Below are 23,373 nucleotides of genomic sequence, written 5' to 3' on the forward strand. Positions count from 1 at the left end.
CAAATCAAGCCCGTTTCCATTCCAGAGATGTGGAAATACCTCGAGGTGTCACGGGGCGCGTGGAGCTGGTAGCTGCAACTCACGGGCGGTGTGCTCGTGTGAGTGTGTGTGTGTGTGTGTGTGTGTGTGTGTGTGTGTGTGTGTGTGTGTGTGTGCACGTGCTCCTATGTATCTGCATGCAGAGCAGCAGCATTTCTAGGAAACTGCCACACACGCATTTCCCTTTTTTCTGGATAGAAACAAGAGGGGGGAGGGGGCTGTGAGTACACGGGGACGAAGAGGGAGAGAATTGTGGACCGCAATAAGGTGAGTGCCGGTGAGTGGCGGGAACGACTGGGCACGGCTGAGCTGCTGCTCAGCTCCCCCAAACGGGTGTGTCTAGAAGACGCTTGGCTGCTTGGGTCAGCAGCAGCGAGAGTCGTACAGACTAGAGTTGTGAGAGAACCCACAGCTGCCCCGAGTGACCCTGTCCTCTGTGCCCACCCACGGCCGGGGATTGGGGTCCCCTCCTCCCAGTGGAGCAGTGCTTGGCCCTCCACAGCTCCTGCAGGGACGCTGTGAAGTGCCCTCCCCAGAGAGTTAACGGGGGCTCTCTGTCGCACGGGTTTGGGGGATGGGCTTATCAGCAGCCGCCAGCTGCTCCAGATGGTCACACTGACCGGTTCCAGCCCTCTCCAGTGGCCCTTTCCCTGGACCGTCCACAGTGACCGTTTTTCCAGCCTTGTTTGGCTAGAAAATGACCTGAACGCTTCTCAACATTGGACTTAGGGGATTCTCGCGCTTCTCTGCAGGCTGAGTTTGCAGGGAGCCAGAGCGGGTGGGGCCCTGCCTGGTCCGTGGGGAGAAGGTCTTGAATATTCCAGCACTCAAAGCCTCATCCCTCGTGGAGAGATGGTCAGTCACTTAGCTGCTCCCCTCGCCCCCCCACCCCCCCAAACAAAAGCCCTGGGGAAAAAAAAACCTGGTGGTTCCCTTAAGTAATGACCCCAACCACCACAAACCATCCGCGATGACCAGCAGGACCAACGTCACTTACGTTTCAAAATGTTCCTCTGCTCCAATTCCTCTGCGGTCGGCCTCTGGCTCAGGCGCCTACGGAAAAAATCCAGGAAGAGTTTTTGGACCATGTCATAGCCTCCTGGGGTCATGAATGTCCACAGCCCCGGCAGAGACGGGAGGCAGAGTCCGGGACGGGAGCTCCCGTTCCATCCTGGGCTCCGAAGGACTGGTTCTCCCCGCCACCGCCTCCTCACTTCCTCAATCTGCACCCCAGGAAGGGCACCCTGCGTCACGGCCCGCCACGCTGACCCTGCCCCGGCCTCTCGAGCGGCAGCCCCTCCCCAGCCCCGCGCCCCGCGGCCTGCGGGCAAGTGGACGGAAACACAGACGGGGCCTCTTCTCCGCACAGAAGTCCCTTTCTTCCCCGGAGGCCCCTTGGCTTCAGGATCGTGGCCTCTGTCTTTCTCCCCAACCCCGAGGCGAGAGGTTGTCTCTCGCTGGGCTTCTAAGGCCCCATCAGCACATACAGGGCCCCAGGGAGACAAGAGAGAGAGAGAGAGAGAGAGAGAGAACCTGTCCTGTCTGGGAGGAAACAATAGCTGCTCTTCTTCTTGTCCCCACCCCTCACGACCAGGGCCTGATTAGACAAGGAATGACAAATGAGCACAAGTGACATGCCTGTTTGCGGGGCTCGTAATTTAGCCAGAACCCGTGAGACATCATAGCAAGGGCATGAACATGCTGGGAGGGGGGGTGGGGGGGGCGGGGTGGAAGGAGCATGTACCACTAAGCGTTAGTCAGTAGCTCAAGGATGGGAAGGAGAAGACCTCATAAAATCCCAGGACGATTCACGATTCTCACACACACACACACACACACACACACACACACACACACACACACACACACACACACACACACACACACACACACACGAGGCCCAAGTTATCGGAGGAGGCGTTGGAAGCTCTCAGAAGGCATTTAATGAGCCTGCAAGATTCCCCATTTGGCTTCAGTTGGGGGAGCAGTGGGTGAGATGAACATTGGGGAAGGCATCTGAGGCATCAAAGTATTCCACGGGGTTCCACAGGTGAGAAAGGCTTCCCTCCCGGCAAGAGTTGAGTTCCTCCCCAGTGTCTGTGGCTGGCCGAATGTTTACGTCATGAATGCTCGAGGCAGATTACAGAATGGACGCTGAAGAGAAACCCCAGAACAGACTCTGAAGAGAGATCTAAGAGAGGACAAAGGAAGGTCAAGGAGGGACAGAGGGCAAGTGTCCTTAATAAGTCAAGCTTGTCATCTGGAGTTTTCTTTATTGCCCAGGGCCAGGAAACAGCGGGCTCTGCACCCCCGACATTCACCCTATGCTTCCATAAGAGCTGGATCCAACGAAGACACTAGATAAGAAATCTATTGTGGGCTGGCGATTGTCTTGCAAAGTGTCATGGAACACATTCACATTATGATTCATTTTCTCCTGAAAACATCCCTGCAGACATCAGAACCCTGGAGAAAGGCCGCCCAGCACTGGGAAGGTCCCGATTTGGAGGTGTGAAGTGTGGGCTTTGAGGACATGAGCCCTGAAGTGGCCTTGGAGGTGCCCTCTTCGACAGTGCTTGAGACGAGTCCCTGAAGGGTGACGCTTCAGCTCTGGGAGGCAGGACTCCCCTGAGGAGCATCTCAGGGCCACAGCCTCCACTTAATATCCTTATTATGCATGCATTTTACAGGGAAACGGTCTTATATTTATGGGACCATTTGGCAAAACCCAGGTTTAATATGAATCTACGTTTGGGGCTGGAGTAATAGCACAGTGGGTAGGGTGTTTGCCTTGCAAGCAGCCGACCCGGGTTCGATTCCCAGCATCCCATATGGTCCCCCAGCATCGCCAGGAGTAATTCCTGAGTGCAGAGCCCGGAGTAACCCCTGTGCATCGCTGGGTGTGACCCGAAAAGCAAAAAAAAAAAAAGAATCTACGTTTTAGGGGGACACCGTACGTCTTGAACAAAGGCTCCAGCTTCCTGGCGAAGTGAAGCCTCTTTGGGGCCTCACATCCAGAAATATCTGCACAATGTTTGCTAGTTAGCTCATGGAAGAGCAGCCCAGGATCCCGTCACAGACCCAGTGCCTGGTTCTGCACTGGCCTTTGTTTGCATTTGTCCTACAGGTCATGTCTGACGGGGAGGAAGAAAGGAGCGAGCTAGAGAAAACGCTGTGATGAACTTAGTTAGCCATCTGCTCAAACACGAGTTTTTGAGAGAGGCCCTTGATGTGACACTTCTAGGAAATGCAGTGAATCCAAGGGGGACACGGTGTGCTGTCATGCGTTGCTGTGACTTTGAAATTTGGAAGGTGTCGTGCTGGCCCCGCATAGAACAGCGCTGCAGTTTGGGGGTCTGGGTCCTCGTCCTGGCTCTGCTCCAAGCTGCCTTTCCTGGCATAGGCGCTGCACCCCCTGGGGCCCATATTCTTTCCTCTGCCAGGCAAGTAGAGTCATTTAAAGCAGCCGGAGTGACAGGACAGTAGGGCGCTAGCCTTGCATGTGGCCGACCCGGGTTTGGTCCCCAGTGGAGCATGGCAACAGGCACCAGAGCAGATAAGATCTGTCCCTGAATAGCAGATAGACCTGTCCCTTTGTAGTACCCAGTAGGGAGTGCCTGGGTGCATTTTACAAGTTTCACAATGGAGACGTTCCTAGTGCCCGCTCGAGCAAAATGATGAGCAATGGGATGACAGTGACAGTGATACAGTGAACATTTTAGGGGAACATGCAGGCAATTGCTTGCTAGTTTTAGGATAGCAAGAACAAGAATCATAAAACAGCTGAATATCAATACAATTACTGTATCCGTGAAGTGGTTGATTTTTATGGCTAATACCAAGGAACTGGTAATTCCCAGAATAAAAACAGATAGGCTTCTGAATAGGTTATATTTCTTACTCCTGCCTTGCTTAGGAGATTTAAATCACTGTATATAATCAAGACTAACATTAATTTTTTTCTGACTATATTTAGACTTAGGTGGCAAGGTAAGCCTTTTCAGGAGTTAAACTTTGTTATAGAAGGAATTACTCAAATGTAATAGTTGAATGCACTTTCAAGTGATCCAATTAGTCGACTTTGCTATTGTATAACTGACCCCAGTTTACAAGTTATCTCTAGGTGGTTAACTTGTTTCCACACATCAAATTACTTCTCCTTTCCTACGGATCATGGCTGAATGATTTCTGTTTGCTGCAAACGGAAAGAAAATACCACTGGTTTTCCATTTAAATGTCATGTGCCATCAAGTACCATAGAAAAGTCTAGTTTCCTTCCAAATCTAAGAATGCACATTTTTAGAATCTGTCTAAAGAACTCTAGTAGTTGCAAGAAATGGCCAAAGTAATAAACGATTTTCTTTTTGCTTGATAAGACCGAAGCAAATCAACACCCAACAATGATACTTCCGGTTTAGCCTTGGAAAAAGGGAACTTGCAGGCGAAGGAAAGGGAGAGGTGCTCAGAGTCCCCGCAGAGTACGGAGCAGCTGAGAAGCAACCCCCAAGAGAAGCAACCTCCCCTTGTGGACGGGTGGTCCAGGAGATGCCTCCAGGGACTGGTTCTGCTGCGCCCAGCTAAGGAGCAGTGGATAGTAAGGGCAAAGCCTCTGCGAGCAGCGGCTGTTAAGGCGTGGGCCTCAGAATCAGCGTCTGCCTTTCATGAAAAAAAAAAAAAAAGAAAGAAAAAAAAAAGCAGAATTCACTTTAGATTTCTACCTCTCAGCCCAGTGGGAGTTGCATTCTAAGCCAGATGGCAAGAGAAAATACGAAGGTCCTGGTGGAGAATGGCAGAGAACAGGATTCTCTCCCAGAGGCAGCGAAGAGATGAGTTCCTGGCAGCGAGTTTAGACAGGCAGGGGAATGAGGCGGACAAGTCAGGAAGGAAGGTGATTTCTCTCCTCTTGCTCTGGCCCGTCTTGCCTGGGCAGCTGCCACCTCTGTACAAGCCGTATTATTTTTATCTGCCCAGGTCCCCGCACCAGTCCCAGATCCAAACAAAGCAGAAAGAACCCAGAGGGGCTCACTTGGGAACTTCTGGACTTGGTCCCGCTAGCTCAGATGTGTTTATCCTCCTTGGGTGACGCCACCAACAGTCTGGAGTTGCTCTCTCATTGCGGGTGACACCCTAATCGGAACCTCCAGTCCTGGTTTTGGGTTCAAGACCACCTTTTATAGTTCCTCCCGGGTGGGCCATACACCTTATGGGGTCCTGGGTGAACAAGATCTCCTTCCTGATCTCCACTCAGGAAGGCTGTTCCGAGACTTGCCAGGCTAGGAATTGGGAATCTTCTCCACACTTCACCCACGCAGTCCAAGGCATCTCTCTCCCGCTCCCATTGCCTCCTGGTGGGCAAGTGGCTCACCAGGCTCTGTCCCATCACCTCTGCCCACACTCATGCATCCTCTCCCCATCCTTTCTAGGGCTGCTTCTTGAGGTCTGGCCTCCCGCAGGGATACAGGGAGGACCCAGAGCATCCTACCTGGCTCACTACACCTGCTCAGTGGAAACAACCATTTCCGCTCAGTTCCTGTACTTCCCCACGCTTCCCCGTGGGTCTGCTCATCTCCCCGTGCTCTTTGGCTAACCATGATGCATCTCTCAGTGAGTCTGAACTTCCTCTTACCTCTCTAGCAGTCCCCTCCCCTTTTGCTTCCGGTACTGCTACAATGATAGGAGTCATGTCTCTCATACCTGTTGAAACCACCCCCCCCAAACTATTGCCATCTGCTCCCCCAGGCTCAGAGCTCCTGCTCTGCGTGATGGGACCACGGTCATCCCATCGCTACAGGTGGATGCCCGAGCCTTGCACAGACTCCCTTCCCAAGGCTTGGCGTTTTGGGTGTATGCTCTGCTGCCACTCAATTGGGGCTTTTGTTTGTTGGTTTTTGGGGCCACGCTCAGCGGTGATCAGGGTTACTCCTGGCTCAGCACTCAGGAGTTACTCCTGGTGGTGCTCCGGGGGGCCATATGTGATGCCCAGGGATTGAAGCCGGGTCGGCCACAAGGGAGGCGAACTCCCTACCCACTGTACTATCGCCCCAGTCCCTCTGCCATCACTCTGAACAAGGAAATCCTCCTTCGCTCGCCCGGCATCTGCGGTGCCTGATTCCACTCGCGTGCTTACTGGAGGCACACGACGGCTGTGAAATAATTAAGTTAACGCTGAGCTACAATTACTCCTGGTTTTTTTTTCCCTTTTCCTCCATCTGTCCTGAGGGCAATCAAACGTGTCCTGCATCTGAAACAAAACATACCCTAGAAAGCCAGCCTCAGTCTCTTAAAAAAAAAAGAGAGAAAGGCGCAGGGATTCTGGGTTCAGCTCAGACTGCCTGATGGCACTGGTTGTCAACAGGGGACAGTCTTACAGTCTTTCCCCCCCTCCCCATTTGCCCAGGGCATGCTTGGAAATATCAGGGCAGCCACCCGTGGGGAGAGTGTCAGGGGCCTGTAGCCAGTGGAGGCCAGGGATGCCGTTAAGCACCTGGACACACAGGACAGAGAAGGGATCACTAAGAAAATGATGGCTGGAGGAACGAGTTGCGATGGGAGATGCATGCCGAAAGTAGATAATGGACCAAACATGACAGGAAGAGTCCAGTGTCAGGGCTGTGCAGACTGAGGCCTATGAATGAGATAATTCTGGGTCTGTCCCTCTCCGTCTGTCTCATTCATATGAGGAATATAAAGACACAGAGTAAGGGAATCACTATATCTCATGCCCAAAGGTAATAGAAATGATAATAGATGACTGCACTCATTTGTGGAGTATAGAATAACATCACATGAGGCTGACACCCAAGGACAGTAGATACAAGGGCCAGGGGGATTGCCCCATAGCTGGAAGACTGTTTCGTGAGTGGAGGGGAGAAAGCAGATGGAATAGAGAAGGGATCACTAAGAAAATGATGGCTGGAGGAACGAGTTGCGATGGGAGATGCATGCCGAAAGTAGATAATGGACCAAACATGATGACCTCTCAGTGTCTGTGTTGCAAGCCATAATACCCAAAAGAGAGAGAGTATGGGGAATATTGTCTGCCTTAGAGGCAGGGCGAGGGTGGGAAAGGGGAGGTATACCCGGGATATTGGTGGTGGGGCATGTGCACTGGTGGAGGGATGGGTGTTTGATCATTGTGAGATTGTAACCCAAACACGAAAGCTTGTAACTATCTCATGGTGATTCAATAAAATAAAATTTAAAAATAATGATAATAGAGCTGGTCCTACTAAGGTAGGAGTGTGCTGGAGAAGGGACCACTACGACAATGATAGAGGGAAGCGGTCACTCTGGATGAGGCCTGGGTGCTGAAAGGAGGCAAAGTCATATGCATGATAGCCTATCCGTCAGAGCAGTCCAAACTAAGGCGTCTGGAAGGAAGAAGGAGGGAGAAAAGAGTGACTGCCATAGAGGCAGGCGGAAGGCTGGAAGAGAAGCTGGGGCCATGGGTGGACATTGATGACGAGAGGGTGTTGGGACACTGTACCCCTGAAGCCTAAGCATGGATAGCTTTGTCATCCATGGTGATTCAATTTCATTTTTTTTTTTTTAAGAGACTGAGGCCTAGCTCCAACCTCTGAATGTCTGTGCACCGGCAGTGGCCACAGGCAGACCAATGTGGAACCAGCTGGGCTAGGAGTCTGGCTCTGGCCTGAGTCACTGGGTGACTGGATTTCAGAATCCAGAGGCCCTGCGGTATACCCTCCCCAGCTTCATCTCTTCCTCTCTGCCAGGACCCTTACAAAACAGCCGCCACTCAGACACTCTTTCTTCCCTCAGCTCTCAGATGCCTCAGATCTCCCTCCCCTCGGCCCCAGGTGCGGCCTCTCATCAGGCTCAGGCATGGGGGAAGCCCAGAGGGGTCCTCTCCTTGGGGGGGGGGTTGGGCAGCACTGAGCATGCACGACCAGGTGGGTGCAGGTAGGGAACCCAATCAAGCTGGTGGCTGTCTTGATTCTCCAGACACAACCCGTCTCTGTCACTGTTCTCTGTGACTGTCACACCTCCCAGAGTGTGGGTGCCAAGAACGGGGGGACAGAGGTCTCATGGGGAGCAACGGCCAGGCCAGCTTCTCTCTTTTGCAGATGACGGGGATCGGCGCTGCTTCCAGAATCAAATCCATACTCACTCCTGCTCCATCCAGGGAATGTGGTCCCAGCCCTTGGATCCTTCCTTTCTTATTGGCCCAGAGGTAACGGGGCACATACCCCCATCAAAGAAGCTATTCTGCCTGGTGGCCCAAACCCAAAGTCCCTATGCTGTGTCCCCCAATGCACACACGACCTTATCTGTGACAATGATGATAACCATACCAGTCTTTGGATGGCACCATGGACACCCCCCTCCTCCATCCATCCCACCCTCTTTCTCCAACAAAAACGGCATCTCATCTCCGTTTCCTGACTGAACACAGCACTCAGCATCCAGTACCCAGGAGGGGCACCCAAGATGCTTGATAATTAAGTAAATGACACCTTAATCCAGAAGAGGGCCCCAGGGATGACCAGAGGTGGGCTTCACGTAGAGGTGTCCCTGATCCTGAGAAAGCAGGGCAGAAGCTGCTCTTATTCCTCAGTCTGGTTCTGGTTCTGGCCTGCTAAGTTTTCTCTCTGCCAGCCAGGCAGAACGACTCTTATAGGACAGACTGTCGCTCCCAACTCTTTCCAGGATGTTCTGACAATTTTCTAATTAGCTCCCGTATCACCCAGCTCCTCAGGCTAGTGGCTCGGTTCTCCTGGTTATGGTAGGGAAGAGGAGAGGGGGGAGCTGGACTGTGAGCCAGAGCCTGACCCTTGCCTGCCTCTGCCTCTGCTACGAAGCAGGTTGGTAGGTGGCTCAGACGCCTTTCACTGCTTCACCCCTGCGCCATTCTCCTGCCTGCCACGTGGTTGCCAAGGCACCGAGCACCTAGTGTTGCTCTTAACAGAGTAGATGTGAGCGTCCCTTTTAGAAAACATATAAAACTTGAAATATTATGGTGATAACTTGGGGGAAAAAAAAAGCTCTTACCTCCAAAAGAAAAACAGGTTACTTTGAAGAGAGAATAATTTTTCTCTGTAGTCACTGGGGACTGTGGCCCCAAAGTGGGGCTCCAAGGCTAAGACAAGGTATTATGAGGTAATAACAGGGAAAGCATTGCAATAATGCTCGTTGTGGAGAGTTGAAATCAGGTAGAGAATTACCAAGGGATTATGTGTGATGTTTGACGATAAACCCACTTTTAAAACCAGGTGGGAAAAAACATGAAGCGTCTACACTGATAACAACACCTTCAGTGTTGTTCCGATGGTTTGACATAAAGCCCAAGATCACTTGAGTTTGAAGGAGTATCTGAGTTGCTACAATAGAAGACATTAATAAAGTTAACAAACAAACAAATTCCACTTCCATAATGCCATCTTTATACGAAGAATCCATTAAAATAAAGGCTAAAATGTGTCAAAAGATAAGTTTTGTTTGTCTTGTAGTTGGGCCACACCCAGCAGTACTCAGGGCTTACTCCAGGCTCAGGGATCACTTCTGTTGGGGATCGTAGGAGATCCTGGGGATTGAACCCGGGTTGGTCACCTGGAAGGCAAGTGCTCAAGTGGCAATCCACTGGGACAGGATATACCAGTCACAGCACACGCACTCACACCCACTCAGGGACAATTCAGACACACGGTGAACCTCACAGTCACCCCTCTGGGATCTGAAAGGCAAGCAAGTATTTGGAGAAATATTTAGATATTTACCCCAAGTGTTTTAGGCTTCATCAGTGAATTACCCCTTTTCCTCTCCCCAGAGAAGCTTACAGTGCTCTTACGAGCACTCCTAATCCCCCGAGTTTATCTTTAACCTTACCTTTTTTCTTTACCTCTCCCTGTTAGCTACTAAATTCCCCAGGTCAGGCTTGGTTACTTATAAAGTCAAACCGTCTGGTGACTCTGCTGTTAATTTTTTCCCCTTCATCTGTAGCGAATTATCTACTTTTCCTCTTTCCCTTAAACCTTTTCATATTTTACTACAGAACAATGTTCTTTTCTTAAATACAGAAAGACCACTAATGCTATGCTCCTAATATTTGGGAGTTAATTGACTCTGAAATATATCTACTCTGGGGCATTTGTCATAATTACTTGATTCAGACTTCAGTTGCTGTAGTTCCTAACACTCCAAAGAGCTGGGTTCCACAGAGGGACATCTGGATGGCCCTGGGACAAGCAGTAAAGCTACCCTGGCTTCCATGGGACAATCTAGAAAGCATGAACCACAAGCCGTAATGATCTAAAAGACAGGACCCCTGGGGGTAGGAAAGGCAGTAGGCTTGAGGACTTAGTCTGGGATTTATGGTACAAGCCTAGCCAGCTTTGCCCCTGGAGCCCAGAGAACTAAGTTTTGGAATCTATATATCTTACTGTGTTTACTCAAATAACTTTAAGTCACTGTCACTGTCATCCTGTTGCTCATTGATTTGCTCAAGCGGGCACCAGTAACATCTCCATTGTGAGACTTCTTGTTACCGTTTTTTTGCATATTGAATATGTCACGGGTAGCTTGCCAGGCTCTTCTGTGTGGGTGAGATACTCTTGGTAGCTTGCCGGACTCTCTGAGAGGGGTGGAGGAATCGAACCCAGTTGGTCTCATGCAAGGCAAATGTCCTAGCTGCTAGGCTATCACTCCAGCCCACTTTTAACTTTAAGTAAGTATTAATAAGAAATAGAAACAATTGTTTAGTATACACTAGCAGCAAGGGAAAAAGAAAAGCAATATAGATTTTTGTCATCCCTGGGTGAACTTCTCAGTATAGTCTCTGGGAGACAGAGCATTTCCTTGAGTTAATACCCTCCAAGAATTGCCTCCACTGAAACGCTTTACCTCTGTAAATGATCAATCACATCTACATGTAGTCCTACATCTTGAATCTCCTCAGATACTCTATAAGTATGTTATTCAGTTCTGAATTAAATATCCACTGTTGATTGACCATCAGTTGTCATGGTCCCTATCTTAGTTCCTCCTGGGAGGTAGCTCTTGGCCACCAAACGCATCGTACCAAAGGAACCCCTGACTCACACTTTTATTTACATTACATGACATGGGGAGAATGAATTCCAGTTTTCCAATCTTTATTGAAGCAGGCAGATCACTGAGCAATTTGGAGAGAAGCAAGTCAGCAAGATGCTGGTCCTCCCCTCTGGGGGAAGAGCTGAGATTTATTTTCTATTTTACAGAAGTAGGAAGAGTAGATGAAGTTAGAAGCTATGATTTAGACACATGGGCCTAAAGTTCAATTTAGTATTTTATTTCAATTTCTATGCTATTCAAAAAAAATTAAAGACATTTTATTGAACATATTCCAGAGAAGGCACCAGGAAGGCAGGAACTATAAGGATATAATAATTCCAACATGATAAAACTGTAACTAGAGATGTATTAACTTCTTAGTTTTGTGGAGTTATGTGATGGGCTTTTCTTGGGTCAGAATTTATCTCTTCTCTTAACCTGCTGCATGTGAGTGGTCCCCACTTATCTATAGTTTCTTCATTCAAAAATAGATAAGCAAGGCTGAAGAAATCATTCAGGGATTAAGGTGTTTGTCCTTGCCCTCAATCTTAAGCAGTGCTGGGAGCGACCCCTGAGCATTACTGGGGTAATGCTCATACTAAAAAGAAGAGGCGAGCAGTCTATTGCTTTCTTGATTCTAGGGTAGAGGCAACTAACAGCAATTTATATAAATCACTTTGGAAACTAGATTAATCTCATCTGTCAGGTCTGGTTGTTAGACAAGAGCTGCCTGGAGCTCTGTAGAGAAGGATTCTGAAACTTGCCCGTGGAGGATAGCATGTGAGGAAGACAAATTTGCTTTGATAATCAGAAAAGCGCATTCACTTTTATGATCAACACAGAAAAGGCAACCTGATTAGGTTATCACGGGATGGTTTGACCTTGAGGATAAAGACTAGAACAGCACAATGCTCTAGGCAGGAGGACTAAGTCAAGAAAACGATTCAGTTCACATATGCAACACATCCCACAAACACATCATCTTTGTGAATTATCTCAATTTTTTCCTGGGAGGGCCACTTGGTTTTGATCGTGTTCTCAATACAAGTCATGTAATAATTGAGTAGTATGTTCCCTTTCTGCCTTCACTGCTGGGAAAGCTCCCTAACATCAGCTGCCCAGTTTCACCCCTGCAACAGGTGCCAGGCTGACCATGGCTGGGAGCAGCCTCCCACAAAATACCAGCTGGTGAAGCAGGACATGGTCACTGAACATGTCCCCAGCTGGATCTCTGAGGAAGACCCAAGTCACTTTGAAATGCAAGTGCTGGCATTCAGGGGCCTCTAGAAAGTCTTTTATCTTTAAAATTAAAAAAGATTAATATAATATCATTTATAATGCTAATACTAAAAGCCCCTGAGTTGGGCTTTTGCTGGGCTTTGTCTGTTTCCTGGCTTTGCTTCTTTATGTCCTACATATGGGAGCGATCACCCAGGGTTTGTCTTTATCCTTGTGTGACAGTCCCTTCTTAACCCAAGCCTTTTCTCGGTATCTACTGCCCTTACTTGAAGAAATATTGCTTCTGAGGAGCTCAGGTCTGTGGGACAAGGACACAGAGGGATTCCAGTGCAGCTGGGAAGTTCTTGGGCTCATGGTGAGTGTCATGGATGACAGGTCATGAGACATGTGGAGCACACTGACAATGAAACGTATCACGAGCACAGAAGTTTAAACTACTCACTCACTCACGGAATGAGTGAGTGAGAATCCATATTTTCCTGATGCCTGTTTCTGCTGGCCTCCCTCAACAATGCAGATGTGTGATTATTACAAAGTCAAGAACGTGAAATCGGGAACAGGTGCCGGGACACCCCTTCTGAAGGACCAGTGCTCCTGGAGTAGCTGCTGAGTTTGTGCAGTCCCAGCTTTTGCAGGCTCCTCCCCAAAGCTCACTCTTAGCCTCCCAGACTTCCCCAGGAGAGATTGGTAAGTAGGGGCCAAGGCAGAACCAAGATCCGGGTGAGATGCTCGTGGCTGCCCCCTGCGAGATCTCTTTCTGGGAAAAGCCACAACTCAAGTTCAGATGAAATCTCATGCTCTTTCCTTTTTTCTAAAATTTAAATTTGTGTTTATATATATATATTTGTGGCCACACCCAGTGGTACTCCAAGGCTATTCCTTATATTCTGTGCTCAGGAGTGACCCCTGGTGATGTTCAGGAGGACCTATGTCGTGAGGGAGAACAAATGGGGTTGGCTGCATGCAAGGCAAATACCTTACCTCCTGTACTGTCTCTCTGGCAATGCTCTTTAGAAACCTGGAGACAATACCCTCCCATGCGCCTGCCCTCACCCCAGCCCCAAAGCGTCTCAGATACTCAACTGGAGGAGGAACAGGTTGGCCATATTATTCTGCAAAGTTTTCTTCCTTAAGCGTCTCATTTCCTGATCCAGAACCACACAATTTTAAACAAAAAGCTTCATGCCCTAAAACCCAAAGGCATGGTTAAGTGTAAAGGTGTGGTTGGAATGTAGTTATCACTATAAACTTTACGTGCTTTCTCATGGCCTCATAACCTTTTGCAACATGCATTTTCTATAGGTGAGCTATAACAGAAGGAAAAGGATCCCGCCAACCTTTTTTTTTTTTTTTGATTGTTTTTGTTCTGGGACACACCTGATCATACTCAGGGCTTACTCCTGCTCTGTGCTTAGAAGGACCAGGTGGGATGCTGGACTCCTGGAACGCTGGTTGGCATTTTGCAAGGCAAGTGCCCTTACCCTTATACTATTGCTCAGCAGGGATATGGTTCAAATGGTGGGGCCTCTGCACCACATGCCCCCACCACCCAGAACTCCCTGGTGCAATCCACAATTATGCCGGATAGCACCAAACACCAAGCCTCGGTGCCAATCATCACTGGACTTCTTGGAGAGTGGCCTGGCCCCCTCCTCAGCACTGCTGCAAGTGATTCCTAGGAAAATCAATAAAACATTTCTTTTAACCCAGCAGCAGAGTGGGTTTCAGGAATTTCTAACTAACCTGCGTTCTCATTTCGCTTGTCTTTGTCAAAGTATTTGTTGATTCTGAAAGGGTGAGGAAAGATGGAGCTGAATGTCAGAGTGGGTTCTCTCAGCGGGACGGGCCTCTCGGAGAGGGAAAGAGGAGAGAGAAGAGAAAACGGAGAGTGATAGCGATGCTTCAAGGAAGCTTGACCTTGACCAGGCTGGAAGCAAATGGATGCTTTGTCACTGAGTTCTTGGCCTCAGGACTGGGGGGAATCCCTGCGGGTGGAGAAGGCCTCTCCTCAAGGTCGCTCCCCAAAGAGCATGAATCATGGTGCCTATTGCTGTTAGCCCTTGGCCTGTGGCTCTATTTCCTCATAGCAGATCCTATCCTATCTGATAAACAGTGTCCCACCCACCCCTCAGTGGCCCCCTCTCCAGGTACAGAAGAGGTCAGAGAGAGATGAAGGGACAAGGGGGTTCCTGTAGACCAGTGGAAGCCTCTGGAAGCCTTGTGGGCCTGTGACTGTGACATCCCTCCCAGGACGAAGACCCTGCAGGGCTGAGGTGTGAAGTAACCCCCGGCCATCCTGAGGGAAGGGTCCAGGGAGGAGATGAGCCTCAGACAGGCCACTTCCTTCCTTCCTCCCTCCAGACATTTCTGACTAGAGGAAATGGTGAGGCTGGGCTGCCCTGAAAGCAGAAGCCTTCTCATATCTGATGGGATCTGGGGCACTCAGGGCTCTGAAAGTCATCCTTTCCCATCAGGCAGAATCTGGAGAGGCATTCAGAAAGGCCTGAAAACTACGGGCTGCACAAAGCACTGGACCCTTCTCAAGATCTGCTTTGCCAGAATCTGGAAATAACCTGAGTGCACGAGAACAGAAGACTGGGTAAAGAAACTTTGGTACATCTACGCAATGGAATACTATGCAGCTGTTAGGAGAGATGAAGTCATTAAATTTGCTTACAAGTGGATAGATATGAAGAGTATCATGCTAAGTGAAATGAGTCAGAAAGAGAGGGACAGACATAGGACAACACTCATTTGTGGAGTATAAAATAACATAACATGAGATTGACATCCAAGGACAGTGGACACAAGGGCCAGGAAGATTGCTCCATAATTGGAAGCCGGCCTCATGAGCTGGGGGAGAAGGCAGCTGGGATAGAGAAAGGATTACTGAGACAATGATGGTTGGAGGTTGGAGGGACCATTCGGGATGGGAGATGTGTGCCGAAAGGAGATAAAGGACCAAACGTAACGGCCTCTCATTATTTGTATTGCAAGCCATGATGCCCCAAAGTAGAGACAGAGTATGGGGGAAATTGTCAGTCATGGAGATAGGGGGAGGGTTGGAAAGGGGTGAGGTATACTAGGGAGCGTGGTGGTGGGGAATGTGCACTGGTGGAGGGATGGGTGTTTGAACATTATATAACTGCAACAAACATGAAAGCTTGTAACTGTATCTCACGGCGATTCAATAAAATACAATTAAAAAAAATCTCCTGCTTCTTGGGGCCTGAGTGATAGCACAGCAGGTAGGGCATTTGTCTTGCACATGGTTGACCCAGGTTCGATTCCCAGCATCCCATATGGTCCCCTGAGCACCGTCAGGAGTAATTCCTGAGTGCAGAGCCAGAAGTAACCCCTATGCATCGCTGGGTGTGACCCAAAAAGCAAAACAACAACAATAACAACAACAACAAAAACAAAAGATCGCTTGCCTCATGTGGCTACACACTCCTGTCACCAAGGGTGTGGGTGGCTGGGGGGAGATGAAAAGCAGGAAGTGTTGTGTAGAGGTTTATCTGTCTCTTCTTGCCACTGTTTTACACATCCCACTTTTTATTGACTTGAAACTTGGATGCTGGCTTTAGCTCTCACGAGCCCATATGTTAGACTTGGGAACCAGGAAGTCAAGTGTTTGTACTTGATTTTTACTGCCTGGCATCCCTCTCAGTGGCCGCCACCTTATCCCTCCTGAAGGGCTTGGAATCCAGCCTCAGCAGCAAAAGCAGCAAAGCGAGACACTCAACCTCCTGGCTGAGACTTTCAGGCCCGGCAGCGGGACACGGTGACTAATCAGGCCCCTCCAAGTGCTGCGTGGTCGGGCCTGGTGCCTTCGCCAAGGCCAAGCTAATCTCCTCTTCAGGCACCTGCTATCCTTGAAATACCTAACTGCTCAGGTATTAAAACAATGATGAAAAAGTCATTATTTATTTTTTGCTAATAGCAGATGGTTTCCCTGCTATAATTTTTTTCTAGCTTTTGTTTGTTTGTTTGTTTGGGGGCCACACCCAGCAATGCTCAGGGCTTACTCCTGGCTCTGCACTCAGGAATTACTCCTGGCAATGCTCGGGGGACCATATGGGATGCTGAGGCTCAAACTCAGGTCAGGCACATGTAAAGCAATGTCTCATCCACTGTATGATCATTCCAGCCCACCCCTGCTATCATTTATAAAGCACTGTGGAGATTTACAGGCTGATTCAGACTAACAGGTAAAAGTTTTACCTGGAATCATTTTGGTAACTGAGAAATTAGCACCCACACAAAGTATTTTTGACAATAGTGACGATATGTCTCACAATGAGAGACGTTACTGCTGCCCGCTTGAACAAATCGACGAGCAATGGAATGACAGTGACAGTGACAATATTTAAAGATTAATATGACCAAAAGGAGATATTTTTTAGTAAACCAACTTCATACCTGCATCCTCATACTAAATGAGCAAGATCACCTCAATTTGCTCTTTAGTTCAAATCCTCCCCAATGTGCCATTTTCCCCCTGGAAGGCAGGCTAGAAAATAATGTAGCTTGAGGTGGCAGGAGTGGGGGATGGATCCCTGCAACCACTATTGCACTTGGCCGGGAGAGTGTGCACAAAGTCATGGTCAATACGGGATGAGTAAACTTGTCTGTGTCAATAAAGCTTTATTTATATATGCAGGCCTGAGCTGGAGTTGGCTCTCAGAACATCGTTTGTCACAAAGGGCTTGACAACTCTGTCCTTCAAGTATCAATCTGGGGGGTTAGCCCTCCCCCAACTGCTGCAACTGGCTCCAGGGGAATTAATCTGCTTCTCTAATGCAAAAACTCCAGGGGTGCTGCTTGGTCATGTGTGATGGAGTTTTTACCCTTAACAGGAAAGAGAAATAAAGCATGTGCTTCCATACATTAGATTGAAAACCTGAGCACAGAAGAATACAACGCCTCGTGCTGACACCTGGCACGTGACGAGAGTCTTTAATCACCACCGTAGCACTGATTTCTGCCCTGTGGGAGTTACCCAGGCTGACAGGCTTGACAGAGTATCCTCATCTTCATACATCTCAGGAGTGAAATCTCTGGAAGGTACTTGCTCCCAGTGGTTCTCTGGGGGCCTCCAGGCCTACATCTGGTGGTGCCAGGGAATGGGATTGAACTTGGGGTCTCCGGCATCCAAGGCTTGTGCTCTAGATCTCTGACCTACTTCCTGGCCTAACTTGTTGAGGGGTCTTATGCCAACTCTCTGGGCTCAGTTCTCCTCTCCTTTGGGTCTCTGCTCTGTTCGGGCTCTTTCGCACAGGAGGATTCAAGTTTCGATGGATCACGGCGGCGTTTCTTCGCTGATGGCAGCAAAGAGCCTCTTCCCTCACGGTGATGCATGGTCCTGTCTCTGCACAGGCTTACAGTAATGTCTTACTTCCTGCATCAGGCTCCTGGGCCGAGGGTCCATCAAGTCAATGGGAGGGGGTGTGTGATGTAGCCAAGAGAGCAGAACTTTCCTTTCAACCAAGTTCGCTTCTCCCATAGACAGCTTGAACAGGTTTCACTGAAAGGAACTGCTTTCATATATATCAAAAACAATATATTTTTTTTTTGTTTTTGTTTTTATTTTTTTATTTTTATTTTTTTATAATTTATTTATTTTTAATTAGAGAATCACCGTGAGGGTACAGTTACAGATTTATACACTTTTGTGCTTATACTTCCCTCATACAAAGTTCGGGAACCCATCCCTTCACCAGTGCCCATTCTCCACCACCCGTAAACCCGGCGTCCCTCCCACCCTCCCCAATCCCATCTCCCCCCCACCCCACCCTGCCACTGTGGCAGGGCATTCCCTTCTGTTCTCTCTCTCTAATTAGCTCTTGTGGTTTGCAATAAAGGTGTTGAGTGGCCGCTGTGCTCAGTCTCTAGCCCTCATTCAGCCCGCAACTCCCTTCCCCCACATGGCCTTCAACTACAATGTAGTTGGTGATCGCTTCTCTGAGTTGCCCTTTCCCCGGAACGTGAGGCCAGCCGCGAAGCCATGGGGTCAACCTCCTGGTACTTATTTCTACAGTTCTAGGGTATTAGTCTCCCACTCTGATATTCTATATACCATAGATGAGTGCAGTCTTTCTATGTCTGTCTCTCTCTTTCTGACTCATTTCACTCAGCATGAAACTTTTCATGCCCATCCACTTAACTACAAAATTCTTGACTTCCTTTTTTCTAACAGCTGCATAGTATTCCATTGTATAGATGTACCAAAGTTTCCTCAACCAGTCATCCGTTTTGGGGCATTCGGGTTTTTTCCAGATTCTGGCTATTGTAAACAGTGCTGCGATGAACATACATGTGCAGATGTTGTTTCGATTGTACTTTTTTGCCTCTCTGGGATATATTCCCAGCAGTGGTATTGCTGGGTCAAATGGGAGCTCAACCTCTAGTTTTCTGAGAATCGTCCATACTGTTTTCCAAAAGGGCTGAACTAGCCGGCATTCCCACCAGCAGTGTAGAAGGGTCCCTTTCTCCCCACATCCTCTCCAACAGCGGTTGCTTTTGTTCTTTTGGATGTGTGCCAGTCTCTGTGGTGTGAGGTGGTATCTCATGGTTGTTTTGATCTGCATCTCTCTGATGATTAGTGATGCAGAGCACTTTTTCATGTGCCTTTTGGCCATTCGTATTTCTTCCTTGGTAAAGTTTCTGTTCATTTCTTCGCCCCATTTTTTGATGGGGTTGGATGTTTTCTTCTTGTAGAGTTCAACCAGTGCTTTATATACCATTGATATCAACCCCTTATCTGATGGGTATTGTGTAAATATCCTTTCCCATTCTGTGGATAGTCTTTGTATTCTGGTCACTGTATATCTTGCGGTGCAGAAGCTTTTTAGTTTAATGTAGTCCCATTTGTTGATCTCTGTTTTTACTAGATTGCTTAGTTCCGTGTCACCTTTGAAGATACCTTTATCTTCAATATCGTGGAGGGTTTTGCCGACCTTGTCTTCAATGTACCTTATGGTTTGTGGTCTAATGTTGAGGTCTTTAATCCATTTTGATCTGACTTTTGTGCATGGTGTCAGGTCAAGGTCTAAACCCATTTTTTTGCATGTGGTTGTCCAGTTGTGCCAGCACCATTTGTTAAAGAGGCTTTCCTTGCTCCACTTCACATCTCTTGCTCCCTTATCAAAGATTAGATGATCATACATTTGGGGTTGTGTGTAGGGATATTCCACCCTATTCCATTGGTCTACGGCTCTGCCTTTGTTCCAGTACCATGCTGTTTTAATTGTTACTGCTTTGTAGTAAAGATTGAGGTTGGGGAGGGTGATGTCTCCCATCATCTTTTCCCCAAGAATTGTTTTAGCTATCCTTGGACGTTTGTTATTCCATATGAATTTTAGGATTGCTTGATCCATTTCTTTGAAGAATGTCATGGGTATACTTATAGGGATCGCATTGAATCTGTATAATGCTTTAGGGAGTATTGCCATTTTGACAACATTGATTCTCCCTATCCACGAGCAGGGTATATGTTTCCATTTCCTCATGTCCTCTTTGATTTCATGGAGTAGCGAAAAACAATATTTTTTTCTTTTGGCAACCCCCATAGTGCAATCAGGAATCACTCCTGGTGGTGCTTGGGGGACCATAGGGGGTGCTGGGTATCAAACCTGGGTCAGCTGAGTGTAAGACAAGCACTTTGGTGGCTGTATTATCTCATCAGTCCCTCATTTTTAATATTTAAAAATATTAATATAAAACATTGCATGTAGTTTACATGTACCCTGCCGTTCTATTGTTAATAAACAGGTAGCATGAAATACTTGATAGAAATTTTTATGTAGGCATTTAAAAAAATAGACCTTCGTTCATTTGTTTGTTCATTCATTCGTTCCATCCTTCCTTCTGTCCTCCCTCTCCCTCCCCCTTCCTCCCCTCCCCTCCTCCTTCCTTCCTTCCTTCCTTCCTTCCTTCCTTCCTTCCTTCCTTCCTTCCTTCCTTCCTTCCTTCCTTCCTTCCTTCCTTCCTTCCTTCCTTCCTTCCTTCCTTCCTTCCTTCCTTCTTCCTTCCTTCCTTCCTTTCTTCCTTCCTTCCTTCCTTCTCATAGACAAAGGTAAATGAATTTACAGTTCTTCACGGGGAAAACAGCTGGGCACTGGTTGTTATCTATAAGGTGAGAATCAATTTCACATGCTGGGGCCCCAAATGACTCTACTGGCTATGGACTCTGAAGGGGGGTGGTGACGGAGAATGGAGGTAGGGGAGGACCTGTGTGAAACCTGGGTGAAACCCCTAGCCACTTTCTGAATGAGAGGCAGCGCCAACTCACTGAAGGAGAGTGTGCCAAAGCCCTTCCTCTGTGGGACATGGATGGGCTCCTTGGTAGGGGTCTTGCAAATGGCAGGTTTCCTGGTCTATCCCTGTGGGGAGGGCAATGCGTGCACTGCTCTTTTCTGTGCAGGAAGATGCACTACCCTCTTTGCATCTGTTTGGGGGTGAGGTGGGGAGTTGCAATGAGAAGGGGAGCAAAACAAGTCAATCAGAGCATCAGAAGGAAGGTTGGACTTACAGCAGGGCAGCTCTTGGCAACACCTGGTCAGCTGCCAGCAACCACAGATTATCTGTCTGCCTGCTTATTTCCCAAGGAGCGAACAAGACGGCCCCTTTTGAAGAACTATTGTTTTAATGATTCCACGGGCACAGAACATAAAATTTTCATGATCACACTTCCTGAAATAGAAGCGTCCTCACATAGGCTTCAGAGGAACTGCCATTTGAATGAGAGGGAAAAGTGATTTTCCCTGGTTTGTATCATCAGATGTGTATATTCGGTCTGAAAATTGCTGCTTGGTGAGGCATCGATGCAATTTAGGGGACTATTATAAAAATCCTTGCATTCTAACCAAGGAGAGTAGAGCAAGCAAAATGAAGATAAATAAAATAAACACGATTAGCATTTTGCATGCGGCTGGAGGTATTTTTGCCAGTGAACAAAGATAGACCAGGGACGCACGAAAAACAACCCCACTGCACATTCTCTGTTGTAATTCAGCGCTGCTATTTAGATATTCAGGACTGCAGGCAAGCCTTATCCTGCAGAAAACTCACATCCCATCTGAACTGAAGCCAAGTTTGGCAAGTGAGTGAGAAATTACTCAGGACACCGTACATGCCAACTTCACCATTGAAATGAAGAATGAAGAATTCTTAATCAGAAATGATTGGAACTTTTTTTTTTCCATCTGGATGATAAACTCACTCAACTAGTTCAACTCTAAATTCCAAACACCAGCCTCAGACTTCAAAATTATTAGACTATCTCAGTCGTGATCAACCATGAGGTAGCTACATGGGGAAATGTCTCTTGTTTGTGCCTTTAGTTTAAATGCTCTCTCTCAGCTAAGTAGGGTGGCGGGAGAAAGCAGTGCCCATGGAAGGACCTACTTACTGGAAATTTCCTTTTCCTGGGAATTTTGATTACAGAAACTATTTTCTTAAGGATTTCATTAAAAACTCTCTGCTTTAAGTAATTTTAGTTTTAGTTTTTTTTTTTCTTTTTGGGTCACACCCAGTGATGCACAGGAGTTACTCCTGGCTCTGCACTCAGGAATTACCCCTTGTGGTGCTCAAGGGACCATATGGGATGCTGGGAATAGAACCCGGGTTGGTGGCATGCAAGGCAAACAAACGCCCTCCCCGCTGTGCTACTGCTCCAGCCCCCTCTGCCTCAAGTAATTTGTATTTTGTTTTGTCATGGATAAAGGAAATTGCCTGAGACAGATGACTTGCTAGACTGTTTGCATTTCTTATTTCTTCAAGGAACATTAATATTAGTGATGACTGTGGTCACTTGGCTTCAAATTCTATTACAGTCAAGAACCAGAGAGATTGCACAGCATGTATGGTGCTTGCCTTGCATGCAGCCAACCCAGGTTCTATCTCCAGCATCCCATGTGGTCCCCTGAGCCTACCAGAGGTACATCCTGAGTGCAGAGCTAGGAGTTACCCTGAGTATCACCAGATGTGGCTCCAAAACAAATTCCACTACAATCAGAAGTCACTCTCACTGTCGTCCCATTGTTCATCGATTTGTTCAAACAGGCACCAGTAATGTCTCCATTGTGAGACTTGTTGTTACTGTTTTTGACATATCAAATAAGCCATGGGTAGCCTGTCAGGCTTTGCTGTGTGGGCAGGATATTCTCGGTAGCTTGCCGAGCTTTCCGAGAGGGGACAGAGGAATTGAACCCAGGTTGGCCGCATGCAAGGCAAATGCCTTACCCACTGTGCTATTGCTCCAATTCACAGTCAAACTAATGGTGTGAATTAGGCTAGTAGCTTCAATACTTTAAATTTCAGTTTACTTTTCTCTAAAATGAAAAGGAGGAGAGGAAATGATCAGAAACTAGGCTTAAGATGCTCTATTGTTTAGGTCTAGAGGAAGCCATGGTAATATAGGTAAAGAAAACCCACTAATAGCTTTCTTGAGAGAGGATTAACTGAGAGCTAAATCAAATCTGGAGGTTGTATTCCATGCAACACTTTATCTTTCCAACAATATACTTTGGATGCTCCAGAAGATTTAACTGCCAGTTTACTTACTGATGGGCTGGAGCAATAGCACAGTGGCAGGGCGTTTGCCTTGCACGCGGCTGATCCAGGTTCAATTCCTCTGCCCCTCTCAGAGAGCCCGGCAAGCTACCGAGAGTATCTCACCCGCACAGCAGAGCCTGGAAAGCTACTTGTGTTGTATTTGATATGCTAAAAACAGTAACAAGTCTCAAAATGGAGATGTTACTGGTGCCCGCTTGAGCAACTCGATGAGCAACGGGATGACTGTGACTGTGACTGTGACTTACTTACTGATTTCTTCCCAAAAAGTACAATGTCAATGACACACCCCACATTCTTCTGATCATCTCACTTATAAACAGATCAAATGAAAGTAGGGAGGAAATAAGGGAAGGTTATATTGCACAATGATGGTCTGACAATTGAACTAGAAGTTGTTCATATTAATCTGTAGGTTTAAGAGAAAACAAGCTCTCAGTCAACTATTCAATGTTAAAAATATTCTGAGCCATG

General features: G+C 47.7%; 1 protein-coding gene across 9 annotated transcripts in view; it reads right to left on the reverse strand.

The window, feature by feature from the left end:
- The window catches only part of PHACTR1 (phosphatase and actin regulator 1), a 558,044-nt gene that overhangs the window by 16,525 nt on the left and 518,146 nt on the right, over window positions 1-23,373 (reverse strand). For all 9 annotated transcript variants that reach the window (XM_055125116.1, XM_055125112.1, XM_004619967.2 and 6 more), the window contains one exon: window positions 1,037-1,092. In XM_055125116.1, the coding sequence (XP_054981091.1) occupies window positions 1,037-1,092 (56 nt within the window). The remainder of the gene's footprint in view (window positions 1-1,036; window positions 1,093-23,373) is intronic.

This window comes from Sorex araneus, chromosome 2 (assembly GCF_027595985.1).
Source record: "Sorex araneus isolate mSorAra2 chromosome 2, mSorAra2.pri, whole genome shotgun sequence".
NCBI classification, from domain to species: domain Eukaryota; kingdom Metazoa; phylum Chordata; class Mammalia; order Eulipotyphla; family Soricidae; genus Sorex; species Sorex araneus.